This window comes from Oncorhynchus masou, chromosome 31, assembly GCF_036934945.1.
Source record: "Oncorhynchus masou masou isolate Uvic2021 chromosome 31, UVic_Omas_1.1, whole genome shotgun sequence".
Taxonomy (NCBI): domain Eukaryota; kingdom Metazoa; phylum Chordata; class Actinopteri; order Salmoniformes; family Salmonidae; genus Oncorhynchus; species Oncorhynchus masou.
In genome coordinates this window covers 44,052,497-44,072,688 of record NC_088242.1, presented here as the reverse complement: position 1 = coordinate 44,072,688, position 20,192 = coordinate 44,052,497, and the positions used below count along the sequence as shown (strand labels likewise).

General features: G+C 41.7%; 1 protein-coding gene and 1 long non-coding RNA gene across 2 annotated transcripts in view; both read left to right on the top strand.

The window, feature by feature from the left end:
• The window catches only part of LOC135523985 (rhomboid-related protein 1-like), a 64,207-nt gene that overhangs the window by 32,887 nt on the left and 11,128 nt on the right, over positions 1-20,192 (top strand). The window contains exon 6 of the mRNA XM_064951057.1: positions 19,281-19,381. Within this exon, the coding sequence (XP_064807129.1) occupies positions 19,281-19,381 (101 nt within the window). The remainder of the gene's footprint in view (positions 1-19,280; positions 19,382-20,192) is intronic.
• Positions 8,495-10,041, top strand: LOC135525203 (uncharacterized). The gene is made up of 3 exons (XR_010453089.1): positions 8,495-8,784; positions 9,143-9,171; positions 9,429-10,041. It is a non-coding gene; the product is annotated as an uncharacterized LOC135525203 (long non-coding RNA).

Sequence of the window (20,192 nt, the reverse complement as noted above, 5' to 3'; positions counted from 1 at the left end):
CACAGAGACACAAACAGTACACACACACACTATAATATACACCACACTTACTCTCATTTACGCTAAACACACACACGTGCACACCCAGGTGTCAGATGTGATTATATCTGGCCTCTGATGCCTGGTGCTGTGTTGAATGGTCTCTCCTCTCAGCAGCTCTGAGGATGTGACTGCGGGAAACTATAGATTTTTCTTGGTGGCCCCTCCGAGGAGACCGAGGGCAATGTGTCTTTGGACCGGGTGTTTTAGCACAGTGCAAAATGTACGAGTCTTATATGCCTGTGTGATTAAGCGCTGCTCTCACGGCCCTGATGTTGATATTACTGCTTTTGTTTTGACACAGTGTTTTGGAAACCCATTGATTCTATGGAACTCAGCTGTGTGTTTAGAATAGGCTCTTGTGTTGTGTATAGACCCTAAATGTTGTGTGTCTGGCGTATAGGGACTCTGGTGGTTTGTTTTGACTGGATATACAGGTGGGAGTGTTGTTTATCGTGTGCACCCCCCCGCTCAACTCAAAAAGTGCTGCACAGAATTCAAAAATATTCTTAGAAATATGAAATATTTAACCTCCACACATTAACAAGTCCAATAGCTCAAATGAAAGATAAACACCTTGTTCATCTACCCAGCGAGTCAGATTTCTAAAATGTTTTACGGCAAAAACATAGCACATATGTATGTCAAACCACCACAAAGACACAGACGATATGTAGCCATTTTGTCGAACAAAAGATGCAATCACAAACACAGGATTAAAAGAAAAATAATTCACTAACCTTTTGAAAATCTTCATCAGATGACAGTAATTGGACATTTTTCACAGTACATTTATGTTTTTTTCAATAATATGCAATTTATATCCACAAATCTCCGTTTACATTGACGCCATGTTCAGAAAATGCTAAAAAATGTCAGGAGAAATTATAGATAGCTCCGCCAGATAACGCCAGATAACAGCAATACACATCATAAACTTTGACTAAATATACATGTTCTTCATATAGTTAGAAAGATACACTGCTTCTTAATGCAATCGCTTTGTCACATTTATTTTTAACGTTACAGAAATCATTCACTATTCAATAATCTGAGACGGCGCTCAGGCATAAGCAATATTTCTCCGCTATGTTGGAGTCAACATAAACACAAAAATACAACATAAATATTCCCTTACCTTTGATGGTCTTCGATCAGAATGTAGTGGAAGGAGTCATACTTACCCAATACATCGTTTGGTTTCAAGTCGTGTGTCTTTGTATTAGAATATGCGACAAGTTCCAGCTGAAATGCATCCAAAATGACTTCTGGTCCCGAACAGTTGCGCATCAAAACTTCAAAATTACATATTATATGTTGACTAAACTGGTCAAACTAAGTGCAGAATCAAGCTTTAGGATGTTATTAACGTACAAAACAATTCTCAATTCAACCGGACAATCTGACTTCTTCTCATGCAAGTTGGAACAAAGGGAGCTCTGTGCCCAACGCGTGCCGAAAGCGCATGTATTTTCTCGAGACACTCACTATTTTGCCTACCAAAGGGTCAAAGCTTGCGGGATTTGCACAATTAAACGCTCTACTGATAAAGGACATCTCGCGGAAGACATAGAAACTGTTCCCAGATCCCTGGTTGGGAAGGGTGGGGGCGATGATGTCAAAGTTGCCACAACTTTCTGGATGACAAAACTAGTTTGGGAGATTGGCTGCCCTGTGAGTTCTGCTATACTTACAGACATAATTCAAACGGTTTTAGAAGCTTTAGAGTGTTTTCTATTCAATAATAATTATTATATGCATATATTAGCAATTTTGGACAGATTTTATTTTCAGTTTACTATGGGCACGCAATTCATCCAAAGGGGGCAGTAATTGTCCCGAGCCTTAACAGGATAATTATCTTTGATTTCTATGGGAATTAGCGTTTGTATCCCGTTGCTGGCCTTGTGAACTGTGGATGATGATTAAAAGGCCTCAGTCTCCTCTTTCCATTAAGGTCATTCTAAGGTTGAATATTTTCCTCTGTACTCGTACACCAAGCCAGAGAAATGGATAGTGGTGGCAGATTGGATGTGGACTGATTGTAGATTGTGCGGCTCCCCTTTGAAGGAAAGCCACAGATAGTAGAATGAGGATATATCCCTTATGTCTCCGTGCCGTCAGGGAGAGGAAGCGTTCATCTCTATCCCTGTTGTACCATCATATTTTAAACAAACTTCCTCAGACTGACAGGATCATTATAGTTCAAATGGGACTAGAAAATGGGCGCCCATTCGAGTAATGACCTTTAGAGTTATGAGCATGTCAAATAGAGGATAGGATAGACAAAAACCCATGTGACAGATGGCTAGCCTCCAGTCATGTCACCCCCGCCACCCTTTCTACCTCTCAACATCAGCAGAGTTCCTAGATGCCCTTGTCTTGATGTGTATGACTCTTGTTGTGTAATTACTGCAGACACCACTCAAACACAAATCTTTTTGATAAAGGAACAAAAGCACATGTCTTTACAGATCTAGGCTATGGAAGCTTGAAAAGAAAATACTACTCCAAAACTATATTTTAGCATTGGTTTCATTAGTTCTATATCTTGGAAACTTGATTGCTGACATCCAAAACATTTTGGGACTTTATCAACAGTTGAATAATGAAACAGATACCAAATGATTGTTTTGGAGTGGTATTTTCCTTTAAAGTTAGGCTTGGGATACAGGCGTTCCATATGTGCTCATCCCGGTGTAACAGAACAATGTGTTGTTGACCTCCTGACCCAAGCTCAGTCCTCTCATGTGCACCGCTTGTGATCCTTCCCCATTGCAGTCAACTTGTGTTAATTTGACATTGTCAAGGTTGCTGATTAAGATCTCCTACTCGTGTTTAATGTGGCTGCCTCCTCGGCTGCACTGTGAAAAGCACACTAATTAATCTGTGTCTCGTTAGAGGCTGTCAGTTTCACTTTACCTGAGGAACATTAGATACTCCTCCTACTGTGGGTAAACCCCCACCCCTTTGAGAAAACACCATAGAAAGGCCTCTCCGGTCTTTTAAGTTTCTTGCCCTCTCTGCATTAACACTATTTGTTCCTGTGGGCCTACTCTCTCACGCCTTCTTTCTCTCTTGCTCTTTCTCTCACTCTCTCCCTCCCTCCATTTCTGATTGGTAAATAAATCTGATCAGGCATTTCCCCAGTTTATTAGTAAGCCGAGGCAGCCTTTGGACAGGGACAGTGCTGACTACAGCACATCTTGCTTAGATGACCAGGAGATTGAATACATACAGGATAGATCTCCCAGCTAGCACATAATGGTCTGAACACCATTCCCACAACTTTCTGGGAATGGTGCAGGGTAGTTGCTTGGCATCGGAACATTGTCACATTTAATGAACTTGACAAAAAAAAAGTTATTTTCTTTCATAGAACGTTTCCTAAAAGTGCAAACATGATTTAATTTCAATTTTGCTAATGTTCTAAATCTTCAACTGGTTTAACGTTGGGAATATTCTCAATTAGCTCAGAGAACATTAAGAAACAATATTATTCTGTGGGAATTTCAATACTTCATCATAATGTTTCTTACGGGTTTCCTCATGGTCGTATTTATCAAATAGTTCAGAGAATGTTAAGAAAACCTTGAACCTTTTCAAAAGTGCCAGAACACGGGTGTGATCATTATACAGTGATCCTTGTAGCATACGATCAGAATGCTTATTTAGAACGTCCAGTTTCGGTATGATGCAACAATCAGCATTTGAGCTGGCCACACTGTTTTTTTTCAGAAACATTTTGCACAAACACAGTCATTACAAAGTTGTGCCCAGAATGTGAGCAGTTTATTTTTGGATGCAATGTTCAGACATTCACAGAAGTAGCTACAGGATAACACAATCATCCAAACCGGGAAAAATGTAGGCTACATTTGTCCTAGCACTAACAGGAGAGATTGATATAACACAAGCGGTCGAATTTGTATAACTCTCGGCTGACAGAAACTACAATATGAATTAGCGAATAGCAATTACTATTTATAATTAATCACATCACGTGTGAGCTCACCATTGATCAAAATAATTGAGTAAAACACTTTCTAGAAATCAAAAGTAGACCGCCGATGGGTAGTTTCTGCACGCTGTCATGTTTGTTTTTTCCATAGAAACCAAAGAAGAGGAGACGAGATGAGTTTGAATTACTCACCTAATTTTGTTATACCATCTTTGGTCCCACAGACGATTACATGAAACCCAGAATGCGCTGTATGTCAACAAACATGGCTCCACACACAGCTGGAATTAGCTTAGCTCATCATAATCAGTACAAACTTCAAAAAGTATTTTACACATGTGTCATTACAATCTATTTATTTTATTTTTTTTTTTCCTACTTCCGGCACCGACAGGGATGGCCACCTCGCTTCGTGTTCCTAGGAAACTATGCAGTTTTTTTTTTTTTAAGTGTTATTTCTTACATTAGTACCCCAGGTCATCTTAGGTTTCATTACATACAGTCGAGAAGAACTACTGAATATAAGAGCAGCGTCAACTCACCATCAGTACGACCAAGAATATGACTTTCGCGAAGCGGATCCTGTGTTTTGCCTTTCACCCAGGACAACGGAATGGATCCCAGCCAGCGACCCAAAAAAACGACTTTGTAAAAGAGGAAACGAAGCGGTCTTCTGGTCAGACTCCAGAGACGGGCACATCGTGCACCACTCCCTAGTATACTTCTCGCCAATGTCTAGTCTCTTGACAACAAAGTTGATGAAATCCGAGCAAGGGTAACATTCCAGAGGGACATCAGAGACTGTAACGTTCTTTGCTTCACGGAAACATGGCTCACTGGAGAGACGCTATCGGAGTCGGTGCTGCCAGCTGGTTTCTCCACGCATCGCGCCGACAGAAACAAACATCTTTCTGGTAAGAAGAGGGGCGGGGGCGTATGCCTTATGGCTAACGAGACGTGGTGTGATCACAAAAACATACAGGAACTCAAATCCTTCTGTTCACCTGATTTAGAATTCCTCACAATCAAATGTCGACCGCATTATCTACCAAGGGAATTCTCTTTGATTATAATCACAGCCGTATATATTCCCCCCCAAGCAGACACATCAATGGCTCTGAACAAACTTTATTTGACTCTTTGCAAACTGGAATCCATACATCCTGAGGCTGCATTCATTGTAGCTGGGGATATTAACAAGGCTAATCTGAAAACAAGACTCCCTAAATTGTATCAGCATATCGATTGCGCAACCAGGGCTTGCAAAACCTTGGATCATTGCTATTCTAACTTCCGTGACGCATATAAGGCCCTGCCCCGCCCTCCTTTCAGAAAAGCTGACCAAGACTCCATTTTGTTGATCACTGCCGACAGACAGAAACTAAAACAAGAAGCTCCCACGCTGAGGTCTGTCCAACGCTGGTCCGACCAATCTGATTCCACACTCCAAGACTGCTTCCATCACGTGGACTGGGATATGTTTCGTATTGCGTCAGACAACAACATTGACGAATACGCTGATTTGGTGTGCGAGTTCATTAGAACGTGCGTTGAAGATGTCGAATCGATAACAATGATTAAAACATTCCCAAACCAGAAACCGTGGATTGATGGCAGCATTCGCGTGAAACTGAAAGTGCGAACCACTGCTTTTAATCAGGGTAAGGTGACCGGAAACATGACCGAATACAAACAGTGTAGCTATTCCCTCCGCAAGGCAATCAAACAAGCTAAGCGTCAGTATAGAGACAAAGTAGAATCTCAATTCAACGGCTCAGACACAAGAGGTATGTGGCAGGGTCTACAGTCAATCACGGATTACAAAAAGAAAACCAGCCCCGTCACGGACCAGGATGTCTTGCTCCCAGGCAGACTAAATAACGTTTTTGCCAGCTTTGAGGACAATACAGTGCCACTGACACGGCTTGCAACGAAAACATGCGGACTCTCCTTCACTGCAGCCGAGGTGAGTAAAACATTTAAAGTGTTAACCCTCGCAAGGCTGCAGGCCCAGACGGCATCCCCAGCCGCGCCCTCAGAGCATGCGCAGACCAGCTGGCTGGTGTGTTTACGGACATATTCAATCAATCCCTATCCAGTCTGCTGTTCCCACATGCTTCAAGAGGGCCACCATTGTTCCTGTTCCCAAGAAAGCTAAGGTAACTGAGCTAAACGACTACCGCCCCGTAGCACACACTTCCGTCATCATGAAGTGCTTTGAGAGACTAGTCAAGGACCATATCACCTCCACCCTACCTGACACCCTAGACCCACTCCAATTTGCATACCGCCCAAATAGGTCCACAGACGATGCAATCTCAACCACACTGCCCTAACCCATCTGGACAAGAGGAATACCTATGTGAGAATGCTGTTCATCGACTACAACTCGGCATTTAACACCATAGTACCCTCCAAGCTCGTCATCAAGCTCGAGACCCTGGGTCTCGACCCCGCCCTGTGCAACTGGGTACTGGACTTCCTGACGGGCCGCCCCCAGGTGGTGAGGGTAGGCAACAACATCTCCACCCCGCTGATCCTCAACACTGGGGCCCCACAAGGGTGCGTTCTGAGCCCTCTCCTGTACTCCCTGTTCGCCCACGACTGCGTGGCCACACACGCCTCCAACTCAATCATTAAGTTTGAGGACGACACAACAGTGGTAGGCTTGATTACCAACAACGACGAGACGGCCTACAGGGAGGAGGTGAGGGCCCTCGAAGTGTGGTGTCAGGAAAATAACCTCACACTCAACGTCAACAAAACTAAGGAGATGATTGTGGACTTCAGGAAACAGCAGAGGGAACACCCCCCTATCCACATCTATGGAACAGTAGTGGAGAGGGTAGTAAGTTTTAAGGTCCTCGGCATACACATCACAGACAAACTGTATTGGTCCACCCACACAGACAGCATCGTGAAGAAGGCGCAGCAGCGCCTCTTCAACCTCAGGAGGCTGAAGAAATTTGGCTTGTCACCAAAAGCACTCACAAACTTCTACAGATGCACAATCGAGAGCATCCTGGAGGGCTGTATCACCGCCTGGTACGGCAACTGCTCCGCCCACAACCGTAAGGCACTCCAGAGGGTAGTGAGGTCTGCACAACGCATCACCGGGGGCAAACTACCTGCCCTCCAGGACACCTACACCACCCGATGTTACAGGAAGGCCATAAAGATCATCAAGGACAACAACCACCCGAGCCACTGCCTGTTCACCCCCCTATCATCCAGAAGGCGAGGTCAGTATAGCTGCATCAAAGCTGGGACCGAGAGACTGAAAAACAGCTTCTATCTCAAGGCCATCAGACTGTTAAACAGCCACCACTGCTGTTGCCAACACACTGACTCAACTCCAGCCACTTTAATAATAGGAATTGATGGGAAATGATGTAAAATATATCACTAGCCACTTTAAACAATGCTACCTAATATAATGTTTACATACCCTACATTATTCATCTCATAAGTATACGTATATTAACTATGCCACTTTGTTTACATACTCATCTCATATGTATATACTGTACTCGATACCATCTACTGTATCTTGCCTATGCTGCTCTGTACCATCACTCATTCATATATCTTTATGTACATATTCTTTATCCCCTAAGACAGTAGTTTTGGAATTGTTAGTTAGATTACTTGTTGGTTATTACTGCATTGTTGGAACTCGAAGCACAAGCATTTCGCTACACTCGCATTAACATCTGCTAACCATGTGTATGTGACAAATAAAATTTGATTTGATTTGAATGCATGTTTTGTCACCAGTACTTGAAAACATGTGAATAAAACAGTAAATATATAAGTAATTACCACACAAAACATTTTCTGATAGTGATTTATTGATACAAGTGTCACGTGCAGGCAGACAATCACATAACCTCCCACTCTGAGCCATTCAGTGTTGTTGTTTATATAGTGAGCTAAGCTGTAGCATTAGCAATGTCTTTTAAAAGTAGAAGACTCATAAATGCGGAAATTCTGGAGATTTTTTAAATTCTGACAATGAGTCTGAGTATGAAAGTCAGGATTCAGATTCTGACAGTGACAGTGAGGAGCTGCCCCCAAACCCTGTAGCCAACTTGTTGAGGATAGGGGGCAGTATTTTCACTTTGGATGAATTGCGTGCCCATAGTGAACTGCATCCTACTCTGTCCTAAATTGCTAATATATGCATATTATTATTACTATTGGATAGAAAACACTCTGAATTTTATAAAACTGTTTGAATTATGTCTGTGAGTATAACAGAACTCATAGGGCAGGCAATCTTCCAAACAAGAAGTGAAATTCTGAATGTGGGGCAACTTTGACGTCATCGCCCCCTTCTTTCCCAAAACGATATGGATCTGGTAGCACTTCCTACGCCTTCCACTAGATGTCCTCATTCAGTAGAAAGTGGAATGGAGCATTTGCTGTGAACTTTGACCGAATGGGAGGGAAAAAGTAAGTGTCCCGACATTTCTTTGTGGGTGCTACGGCTGTTCCATTTGGCTCCAGCTGAAAACGTATGATCCGGTTGGAACGTTATTGGATATATATCATAATAACATCCTGAAGATTGATTCTCTACTTAGTTTATTCGACCTGGAATATATCTTTTGGAAGTTTTCATGCGAGTTATGCTGGACCAGCAGTCAGTTTTTGGGCACGTGAGCTGAAAGTGATAGCAAATGCAGCTACTTGGACACTAGTATTGAACATTATGGAACAAAACAACAATTTATTGTGAACTAGGACTCCTTGCACTACATTCTGATGAAAGATCATCAAAGGTAAGGGAATATTTATGTTGTAATTTCGTATTTCCGTTGACTCCAACATGGCGGAGAAATACTTTTATGTCTGAGCGCTGTCTCAGATTATTGCAATTCTAGGCTTTTTCCGTAACGTTTTTAAAAAATCTGACACAGCGGTTGCATTAAGAACCAGTGTATCTTTAATTATATGTAGAACATGTATCTTTAGTCAAAGTTTATGATGAGTATTTCTGTTATCTGGCATAGCTTTCTATAATTCCTCCGGATATTTTGGAGGCAGTTCTGAACTTGGTGTCAATGTAAACCGAGATTTGTGGATATAAATATGCATATTATCGAACAAAACATAAATGTATTGTGTAACATGTTATAGGAGTGTTATCTGATGAAGATTTTCTAAAGGTTAGTGATTCATTTTATCTCTAATCCTGCTTTTGTGTCTATCTTTGGCTGGAAAAAATGCCTGCGTTTTCCCTTTGATTTGGTGGTGGTCTAACATAAATATCTGTTTTGTTTTCGCTGTGAAACATTTTAAAAATCGGACATGATGGGTAGATGAACAAGATGGTTATCTTTCATTTGAGGTATTGGACTTGTTAATGTGTGAAAGTTAAATATTTCTAAAGAATATTTTTGAATTCCCTGCTCCACCTATTCAGCTGAACGGGGGGGTGGAGTTCCTTGAGGGGAACAACTTGCCCCAACAGGATTAAGAACCCTGAATCTGAGGACCTCTTGTCCACTGACGAAGTCCCAGGTCCCTTTGAAGATGCTGGTGGTGATGGAGGCAGACCGACAATGGATGAAGTACAGGAGTTCTGTGGTAGCTGGAAGGCTGCCAGCCATTTCACCCCTCCTGGCCCTGCTGTTTGCTTTGATGAGTCCCAGTCTGGAGTGCAAAGCCTCTTGCCATTTCCATCTCAGGCAGAGTGCTTCAAGCTGTTTCTGACAGAGGAGCTGGTGGAATACATAGTGGAGGAGACCAATCGCTATGCCTTGGATCTACAGGAGAAGAGAGAGCCAGGAGTGAGAGGGAAACTCGCTAAATGGGTGACCACGAGGGTTGCAACGAGGGTTGCACATTTTGAGGTGGAAACCTTCCGTGGGAATTAACGGAAATATATGGGAATTAACGGGAATATATGCAAATTAATTACAATTATTTAATTAAATGTAGATGTTTTTTTGCATTGGATATATTTACCATATCATATGGAGACAGAAACATAAACCTTGTCATAAGTAGACATAATTGCAAATGATTAATTCAATCCTTCCATTAGAAATAAAAACATCTATTTAGTTATTTAACTTTAATTAAATGAGTTGACTCTTCACATGGGATGATTTCACTGAACAACAAAAGGGAATATTGAATGATCCCCAATGATCACTATCACATGTCCCAAAAACTGTTTCAACATACATCTGTGAAATGAAAGTCAAGAAACTAAAGCTTTGGTTGTATTCCTCTCAGGCTTCCATGTCTTCTCCCTGGACCTCCTCAATGTCCACCTCTTGAACATCAGACTCTGAGGCCTCATCTTCACTGTCACTTTCCAACCTTGCTGAGGATGTCTCGTTATCAGGCTCAAAAAGCCATCAATTTCTCAGTTGGTCAGCCTGTTGCGTGCTTTGGTGTGTGTGTTCTCAAACAAAGACAAGTTGCACTCTGAGGCGGCTGATGTTAGTGACATTTGGAGGATGATGGAGGCAACAGGAGAACGAGCCACAACGTCCCTTTCACCGGGTGGCTGATGAGATATGTTGGCACGACTGCCAACGCTTAGATGTGCACTTCACCAGACTGCCAAGAACCTTGCCCTCATCCAGGCCAAGGTGGCGAGACACGGTAGTGATGACACCATAGGCCTTGTTGATCTCTGCACCAGACAGGATGCTCTTGCCAGCATACTTGGGGTCCAACATGTACGCTGTGGCATGTATTGGCTTCAGGCAGAAGTCTTCACGCTTTTGATGCATTTCAGAACTGCAGTTTCCTCTGCATGGAGCAACAGTGAATTGGGCAGGGCAGCACGGATTTCTTCTCTTACATCTGCAAGCAGTCTGAACATCAGACAGGATGGCATTGTCTCCCGCAATCTGTGCAATGGCTACTGCTATAGGTTTCAGGCTGCTTACCACTCTCTCCCAAAATACTTAATCCAGGAGGATCCTCTTGATGGGGCTGTCCATATCGGTAGACTGTGATATAGCTATTTCTTGGAGAGACTCCTTCCCCTCCAGGAGACTGTCAAAATGATGACAACACCACCCCTATGGGTGTTGCTGGGCAGCTTCAATGTGGTGCTCTTATTCTTCTCACTTTGCTTGGTGAGGTAGATTACTGCTATTGCCTGATGACCCTTCACATACCTAACCATTTCCTTGGCTCTCTTGTAGTGTATGCATTATTTTCAGTGCCATGTCCTTGAGGAGCAGATTCAATGCATGAGCAGCACAGAGAATGGGTGTGATGTGAGGGTAGGACTCCTCCACTTTAAACCAAGCAGCCTTCATGTTCGCAGCATTGTCTGTCACCAGTACATATACCTTCTGCAGTCCAAGGTCATTGATGACTGCCTTCAGCTCAACTGCAATGTAGAGACCGGTGTGTCTGTTGTCCCTTATGTCTGTGCTCTTGTCGAATACTGGTTGAGGGGTGGAGATGTAGTTAATTATTCCTTGCCCACGAACATTCGACCACCCATCAGAGATAATTGCAATACAGTCTGCTTTCTCTCTAATTTGCTTGACCTTCACTTGAGCTCTGTGGAGCTCTGTATCCAGCAAATGAGTAGATAAAACATGTCTGGTTGGAGGAGTGTATGCTGGGCGAAGAACATTCAGAAATCTCTAACAATACACATTCCCTGTGAGCATCAGAGGTGAACCAGTTGCATACACAGCTCGAGCAAGACATTCATCAGATTTTCTCTGACTACGTTCCTCCATTGAGTCAAAAAAACTTCTGATTCTAGGAAGACTATGAGCTGTTGCTATCGATAAGGTGTCGTCTTCATCATTTTCACCTCAAATAGAAGTAGAGAGACTTTTGTCAGAGGTTGCTTGTTGTGAGCGCTAAGGGAACTTTATGCACTCTGCCAGATGATTTTGCATCTTTGTTGCATTCTTCATATATGATTTGGTACAGTATTTGCAAATATACCACCAATACTGCAATAAAATAGACAGCTATTACATATTGGCCTATGTGTTTTCTTGCTGTGTTTTCATCCAGTAAAACTGTTAAGGAGTGTACGCTAGCACACAAAAACTGGCCTCTATCTTCAGCTCCAAAGATGTCCAGCTCCAGTTATGATATTGTCAAATGCTGTTTGTGTGTTTTGGTTTCTGAAAGTACATAATAAAGAGGAATTATTAGTAATTAGAATATAGTATCAGGATATAGCAATAAAACAATATTAAAAAGAAGTAACATAATAAACACTGCTATAAAAATAATATATTGCATTGGCAAAATCACAAATTTGTGTTATAACTGTAAGAAACAGTAACTGTTGATCACATGGGGGCAGAGCAGGGCAGAACAGAGCTATGCTAAATAGGCCAAACAAAAACAAACCATGGTCATAAATGTTGTATTTATTTAACTAGGAAAGTCATTTAAGAACAAATTATTATTTACAATGACGACCTTCACCAGCCAAACTCGGGCGACGCTAGGCCAATTGTGCGCTGCCCTGTGGGACTCCCAATCACAGCCGGTTGTGATACAGCTTGAATTCGAACCAGGGGTCTGTAGTGACGCCTTTAGCACTGAGATGCAGTGCCTTAGACCGCTACGCCACTTGGGAGTCATAAGGCCAGGGTAGCTTCAAAATACAACACAAGCGAATACTTCACTAACACAATTAGCATTGTTTTACAGAACTAATAGAAGAATGTAGCTAGCTACATAAGCACGATTGAATATAACACCATAAAGGTTATGAAATGGGTAACGTTACCTCGCGTGTCCGCGGTTATAAGGAATATGCACAAATATATTATGCTCCGTACATACATGCATACATACAGTGAGCTACAGGAGAAACAACATAACACGACTTACATAATCTATTATAACGTAATAAGGCACTTACTTGATTCAAATGCACACATTTCCAAAGTTATTATTAGTAATGAAAACAACAATGACTGCGATGTGGGCACCAGATGGAAAATGTGAACACTTGTGTTCAGATCTTGTTCTGACGGGAGATGCGCAAATGTCTGCAGACTTGAACTGCACAAAGAATTGGGAAGTGCTTGGGGAATTTTGTCTGGATCAGAAATCCCCCCCCCCCCCCAAAAAAAAAAAAAAAAAAAAAAATGTGTCCGCAAATGTAAAACGTCCTACATTTATGTGAATTAACGAGGAGGCTGAACACACTGCAATTCAAAATGTTCTTTAGAAAATAAAAACTTGTTAGAAAATCATTTTAAATTGACAAGTTGGAACAGCCAAAAATAAAAACAGTGTATTGGTTTGAGGGAGGGCAGCGTGGATGAATAAAAACTACAACTTTAATAACGTTCAGAGAACATTCTAAGAATATTAATTTAAACATACATTCCATTTTCAGAACATTAAAACTTTCCAGAAAAAAACATGTGTAACATTTAAAGAAAGTTTTAAGAATGTTATTAAAAACAGTGTTAACAAAACTCTCTCTCTCCTATCTTGTCAAGTGTGTTCAGGTGTGTTAGCCCACTAATTGTGCACACCTGATCTTAATGAGTGCTTGTTTCCTTTCTAAATGAGGTCTATTTGAATCGATTGATATGAACAGCTTTGTATGAGTAAAAAAACAAACATGAGATGCTAGCTCCGTATAAAAACGTTTGTAGAGTTTTACCAGTCGGGAAACTTATGGTTTCTTTCCCAGAACCAATGGGAAACCAAAAACGTACATTCACACAACTTACAATGATCCACATGTGTTAGATGGGCATGTACAAATAGGGCAACAAGAACTCAAACTAAGCAATTCTCTGATAGGATTGAAATAACCTCTATTGAAAAGAGATCTGAGTTTGGTTTAAAGCACCTGAATTTGGTTTAAAGCTGAGGCAAAGTACAGTGTAGTACATTTGAACTGTTGGTATTGATTTAATGTATGCAACTAGTGTAATTTCACAGAAGTAGACAGACACAATGTAATGTAGGATTATCAAAAAATATTCAAAAAATATGCAGTCTGGTTAATGGCAAATTATGTGGAATCAGATATCAGACACGGTCATCTCTTTTCTGTGACTTGAGAGCACTAGCAAAATAAAAAGCCTATCCTTCCTTTCACAGTGGGCTATCAACCTAGAAGGAATGGAAGCACTGAGCACTGTCTCATGAAGTGTGTGAATCACATTAATAAATCACCACTAATTGTCCTTGCAGAGTCCCTTCCTGATTCACTTATTGACTCACCAATCAGGAAATGCTGCTCAGTGCATGTTAGTGCTCTGGGTCAATCAGTCCATTGGTGTCCTTGGCTGTCCTAACCGTTTGGGTCATATAATATAAAATAGGTTGAAAATCCTACATCTGTTAGCCAAATGATCTGTCCAAAATCACCTCAAATGTGTAACGAGACAACAATACTTAAGCCTGTTGTGCTATAGAACTACTCTATAAGGCAGCTATCCTTTTGAAAACACTAAACATGTTTGCTCTGAAAGCACTGAGGTGGATGCAGAGGCAGCTAGATTTGCCATGTTTTTCTCCCCTCTTAAGAGTAGAATGATTTTTATTGTATCATCTTTTGTTCTCTTCTGTAGCTGCCAGTTGGAGTGACTCAAGAGAAATGTAGCCTTAGGCAGTCAGCACTGGTCTTGAATCAGTGTCCCCTTCCCACATCAGAACCTTATCCATGATAACTCAAATGTGCATGACTAGCCATTGCTTAGGGGCATAATCTGCCAACATCACTGCTGTGCTGCTTGGTTTAGTTTGACAGGCAGAACCAGAGACAGTTCAGTATATATATATATATATATATATATATATATATATATATATATATATATATATATATATATATATATATATATATATATATATATATATATATATGGTAAAAATGCCCTTTCTAAACATAACAAGATGGTTCGTTAGCGGGAGGGGTAAACTTGATGATGCTTAGAAAATCATCCCAACAAATAAATCTGTGCTTGAACGGTAAACTGCCATCTCCACACAGAAAAAAATGATCTGAGACCTCACCTCTGGGCTCCTGCTGAGTGAGATATCCCTACGTCTCCAATTCCCTGTAAGCAGGAGAGCCCAGATGACAGGCCCTGGTTCATATATCCGAAGCCTTTTAACCAGAGCTGTGCAGAAAGAGGGAGCCGTGTGAAACACTTCTGTCATCCCCACGGACTCCTTTGCTTCCCCTTTCTCCCTGCTCCCCCCACTTAACTACAGATGGAGTGTCTCACCAGCGACTAGTGTCAGGTGGCAGCTTACTGGGATGTAGCCATGGCGTTGTAACTGCTCTGGCCGCTATAAACACTTATGTTATGACAGCATGCCAGTTTAGCTGCAGTACAACGTCAGGACTGCTCTCTGTGCTGTGTTTCATGGAAACTCATGCATTTGCTCTGTGAATTCACTTTTTCAGTTCAAATAAACATCAAAGCTTCACATCCAGCTAGTCTCAACTTGAAAAAGTGTGTGGGGGGGGGGGTGTCTATGGAGAAATCTCCACATTCGATAAATGCTGTATTGGAGATATAATTGAACCGCTGAGGAAGACCTAAAAACATCTGTGAGTAGTCGTTGTTAGGGTGACCTACGTCCCCGATTTGTATTGAGGAGCCTTCTCTGGAAATGTCCCTGATTCAGCAATCAGAAAGAAAAAAGTAACTCTGAAGTTAAATCGCAGCTGATATTTCAATTGTCAAACGGATTTAAAGTTAATTTGGAAAGTATTCAGACCCCCTGACTTTTATCACATTTTGTTCTATTACAGCCTTATTCTAAAATGGATTCAATGTTTTTCCCCCCTCATCTACGCACAAGACCCATAATGACAAAGCGAAAACGTTTTTTTAGAAATGTTTGCAAATGTATAAAAAATGTAAAACAAATAACTTATTAAGACCATTTGCTATGAGACTCGAAATTGAGCCGAGTTGCATCCTGTTTCCATTGATCATAATTGAGATGTTTTTACACCTGTGGTAAATTTAAAATGATTGGACATGATTTGGAAAGGCACATACCTGTCTATATATGGTCCCACAGTTGACAGTGCATGTCAGACCAAAAACCAAGCCATGAGGTTGAAGGAATTGTCCATGGAGCTCTGATTACAGGATTGTGTCGAGGCACAGATCTGGGGAAAGGTACCAAAAGAATGATGTAGCATTGAAGGTCCCCAAGAACACAGTGGCCTTGGTTAGGGACCTCCCTAACCAAGACCAAGCCGATGGTCACTCTGACAGAGTTCCTCTTTGGAGATGGGAGAACCTTCCAAAAGGACAACTATCTCTGCAGCACGCCACCAATCAGGTCTCTATGGTAGAGTGGCCAAACGGAAGCCACTTCTCAGTAACAGGCACTGACAGCCTGCTTGGACTCTCAGACCATGAAAAACAAGATTATCTGGTCTGATGAAACCAAGCTAGAACTCTTTGGCCTGAAAGCAAAGTGTCACATCTGGAAGAAAACTGGCACCATCTCTACGGTGATGCATGGTGGTGGCAGCATCATGCTGTGGGGATGTTTTTCAGCATCAAGGACTGGGATACTAGTCAGGATAAAGGGAAAGATGAAAGGAGGAAAGTACAGCAATCCTTGATGAAATCCTGCTCCAGAGCGCTCAGAACCTCAGACTGGTGCGAAGGTTCTATTGACTTCCAACAGGACAATGACCCTAAGCACGCAGCAAAGACAGAAGGAGTGGCTTCGGGACAAGTCTCTGAATGTCCTTGAGTGGCCCAGCCAGAACCCAGACTTGAACCCGATGGAACATCTCTGGAGAGACCTGAAAATAGCTGTGCAGCAACGCTCCCCATCCAACCTGATAGAGCTTGAGAGGATCTGCAGAGAAGAATGGGAGAAACTCCCCAAATACAGGTGTGCCAAGGTTGTAGCATCATACCCAAGAAAACTTGAGGCTGTAATCGATGGCGAAGGTGCTTCAATAAAGTACTGCGTAAAGGCTCTGAATCCTTACGTAAATGTGATATTTCAGTTATTAAAAAAAAAAAAAAATCTCATTACGGGGTATTGCATAGATTGAGGTGAGGAAAAAATATTTTCATAAATTTTAGAATAAAGCTCTATGTTGAAAAAGTCAAGGGGTCTGAATACTTTCTGATTTCACTGTACATGTACACATTTTGTCTATCCCTGTTCCAAACTCATTTGAAGCTGCAAACCTTTTATGAGGACATTTGATCATTAATACATTGTAACCAGAACATGAACCACTGCCAGAAACTGTTTCAGCATAGGGTACAAACTTGGGGGATTCAGAGATTATTAAATGTAGGCTAAGAAAAATGTGGAGGGGGAATCCATTTCTGTATAATAATTAATAACACTGTTTGAAAGGACAAAAGCAAAAATGTATAGTTTGTAGTTTCACACCATAGAATTAGAATTTTCCCGCAGCCCAATGTTTTTCCCCAGATTTTCATTTTAAACATCTGGTCAACGTAGTCTGTGTGAAAGTTGCTCCAATTCTGTTTTTTCTTGACTTTAAAGAGATCAGAGAGCACATATGCCACTCCGTGTGTAATTGCAATTTCCTGGAACCACTAAAAATGAGGCCCCATGGATCTGTACAAGTCTTGAGCTGCTGCACCCACTTCATCAAGCCTTGTATCTTCCATAAATCTATGTAAAATGGATGTGTGAGTGTCGGGGGGATAAATGACTCAGGAAACGCACTCCGATTACCATTTGTCATCAGATGATGATCACCACCACAGGCTTGACATGGCACTCTTTAAGGAGCTGTTCTAACTCTCTGTGGTCTCTCTGCGCGCACACACAGAATACCAATGGAACATGTGTTATAGATCTGAGATCAGAATGCCGGCACACCCCTGCTTTAATTTAAAAAGTTACTTTTGATTAATCAGCCCTTTTCAATTTCTGTTATCTGCTCATTTGCATACTTAACGATGGCTGATGGTGCCCTTGTGAGCAACTGCCACTGTAATTTACTTCTTAAGATTATTTTCTACTTCATAGCGAGTATCACTAAAACTATATATTACATGGTGATTGTCGGTAGATTGTCAGTAGAACAACAGTGTGACACGTTGTAGAATGATTGCTATATCTTTATGACTTGCACAGTTTCAGACTTGAAAACACATTTTTCGACAAAGCACTTAAGTTTCACTGCGTGATTTGAGACAATAATTAGAGTGAAGGGAGGTTTTCATAAAAATTCCTGCTGTAAGTGCTGTGACAATTTGTTTCCTGCACAACTAGACAGTACCTGCTACCCATATAATTACATATAAATATAGTTCAACTGTAGAGGTGCTTCATTGTACTACATTTTTCCACTCCAGTCTTTGTCTGGTCACATTAGCTGTTTGCCCCATCATTTAGTTTGCCAGTGTCTGAACCACCTTAAATTAACCAATTGTTTTAAGTTCAGTCTTGCAAAGGAATTGGCCCATAGCCATGCTATGCATATTTCTGATTAGACTTTTCTCATGAATACAGCCAGTCTTATACAGAATTGATGAAATCATCCAGCTGACTGGTCTGAGTAGCATGTCTATTTTGGGAACCCAATTACATTTATCTTCCAGAGTAGTCATACTAGGCTTTTGTTGTCATATTAAATGTTGTACAAGGTCATTCATTGGTGTTGGGCATTCATTGACAGTTTTCTTTAGCATCCGAAAGAAATCACAAATCTAATTCAATTCTACTCTGCTTCTTTCTATAACACTTTCAGTCATTTGTGACAGAGAATGTATCAAAAGCAAATGCTCAAAGTTTCAGTATAATCTGCACGGGATCAAGAGGACTTCATGGTATCGAGGCATTATAGCACGACAACATCATAAAGAAACCCTCTTATGGGCTCCGTGTAATGTGTAGATTATGGTCTTTGTAGCTGCCCATGAGGTTAATATGTGTCCAAGTATATAAAATGACATTTTATGACTATGTTCTGTTCTGTTTAACATGACTGTTCTATTTTATGGGCCGGGTGGTGGTGCTGGGACCTGCACTACAGTGTAAGCATGTGCACCGTATGTGGGCGTAAAGAGGGCAAGTCGACTCATGCCAGACAGACAGACGGGATGTTTTATTTTGGTTTCTGGGTGATGTTGGAAGAAAGGTGACTGAAACGGCTGTTTGATGAGTAACCTAACCCTCTCTTCTTCTTTTTCCCTCCCTCCCCCCAACATGTTCCTCTTTCACTCACGCTTTCTCTCTTTCTGAACGTCTTCTCGCTCTCCCGACATCTTTCTCTGCCTCCTTCTCTCCCTCCCCTCTTTCTCTCTCCATCTCTCCCTCTCTCTCCCAGGGTCCTTGACGGTGTCCATCACAGACATGCGTGCTCCAGTGGTGGGGGGCTCCGGCGGGGTCTATGCTCTGTGCTCGGCGCATCTGGCCAACGTCGTCATGGTAACTGCCGTCATTATTGCCCCCGTTGTTACGCTTGAGAACAGTATCAATGGAGACAAAATGTCAGAGCCATCCCCTTGGAGAGAGCTCCTCCACACAACATCCTCCTGTTTTTACGTGTTCAGATAGACCGCTGTGCTTGCCGTCATCCTGAAGCTCTGCGGGGGTGAGTGGGATCTTCAATGGAACCGATGAGTTTTACTAAGTGTTCCATGCCCACAAGTGCAGATAGAGAGGGGGTACCTATCACAGGAGGTTGATGGCACCTTAACTGGGGAGCACAGGCTCGCAGTAATAGCTGGAGTGGAATGGTATAAAACACATGGTTTCCATTCTGTTTGCGCAGTTTCAGCCAAAATAATGCGCTGTGCTCCCCATCCTGTGGTCCCTGTCAATATGATGAGTTAAGGACTTTTTAAAACTGACTAAGAAGTGCTTTTTTGGATAAGCGCCATTAAATATTCCAGAATTTTCAGAAAGGCCCTCTGCAGTGGGTGCATAAACTATTGACTTGACTTGAATACACCTTATCTACTCTCCACTCCTTTTCCAGCAAAGGATGTTTTTTTTCCACCCTTAATCTGTTATTTATTGTTTTCCTTTGTAATGTATTCTTATTTCCTCTCTATTTAGAGCCAAATCCGATGCATATGGGAATATTAAAGTCAATCTGTTCCTCACTACTCTCTGGATGACTGCTCTGCCAAATGTCCCTGCAACAGAAAACATCAAATGTGTGATCACAGTGTTTGTGTGTGTGTGTGTGTGTGTGTGTGAATGTCAGGATCAGTGGGACAGGATGTGTGATGTC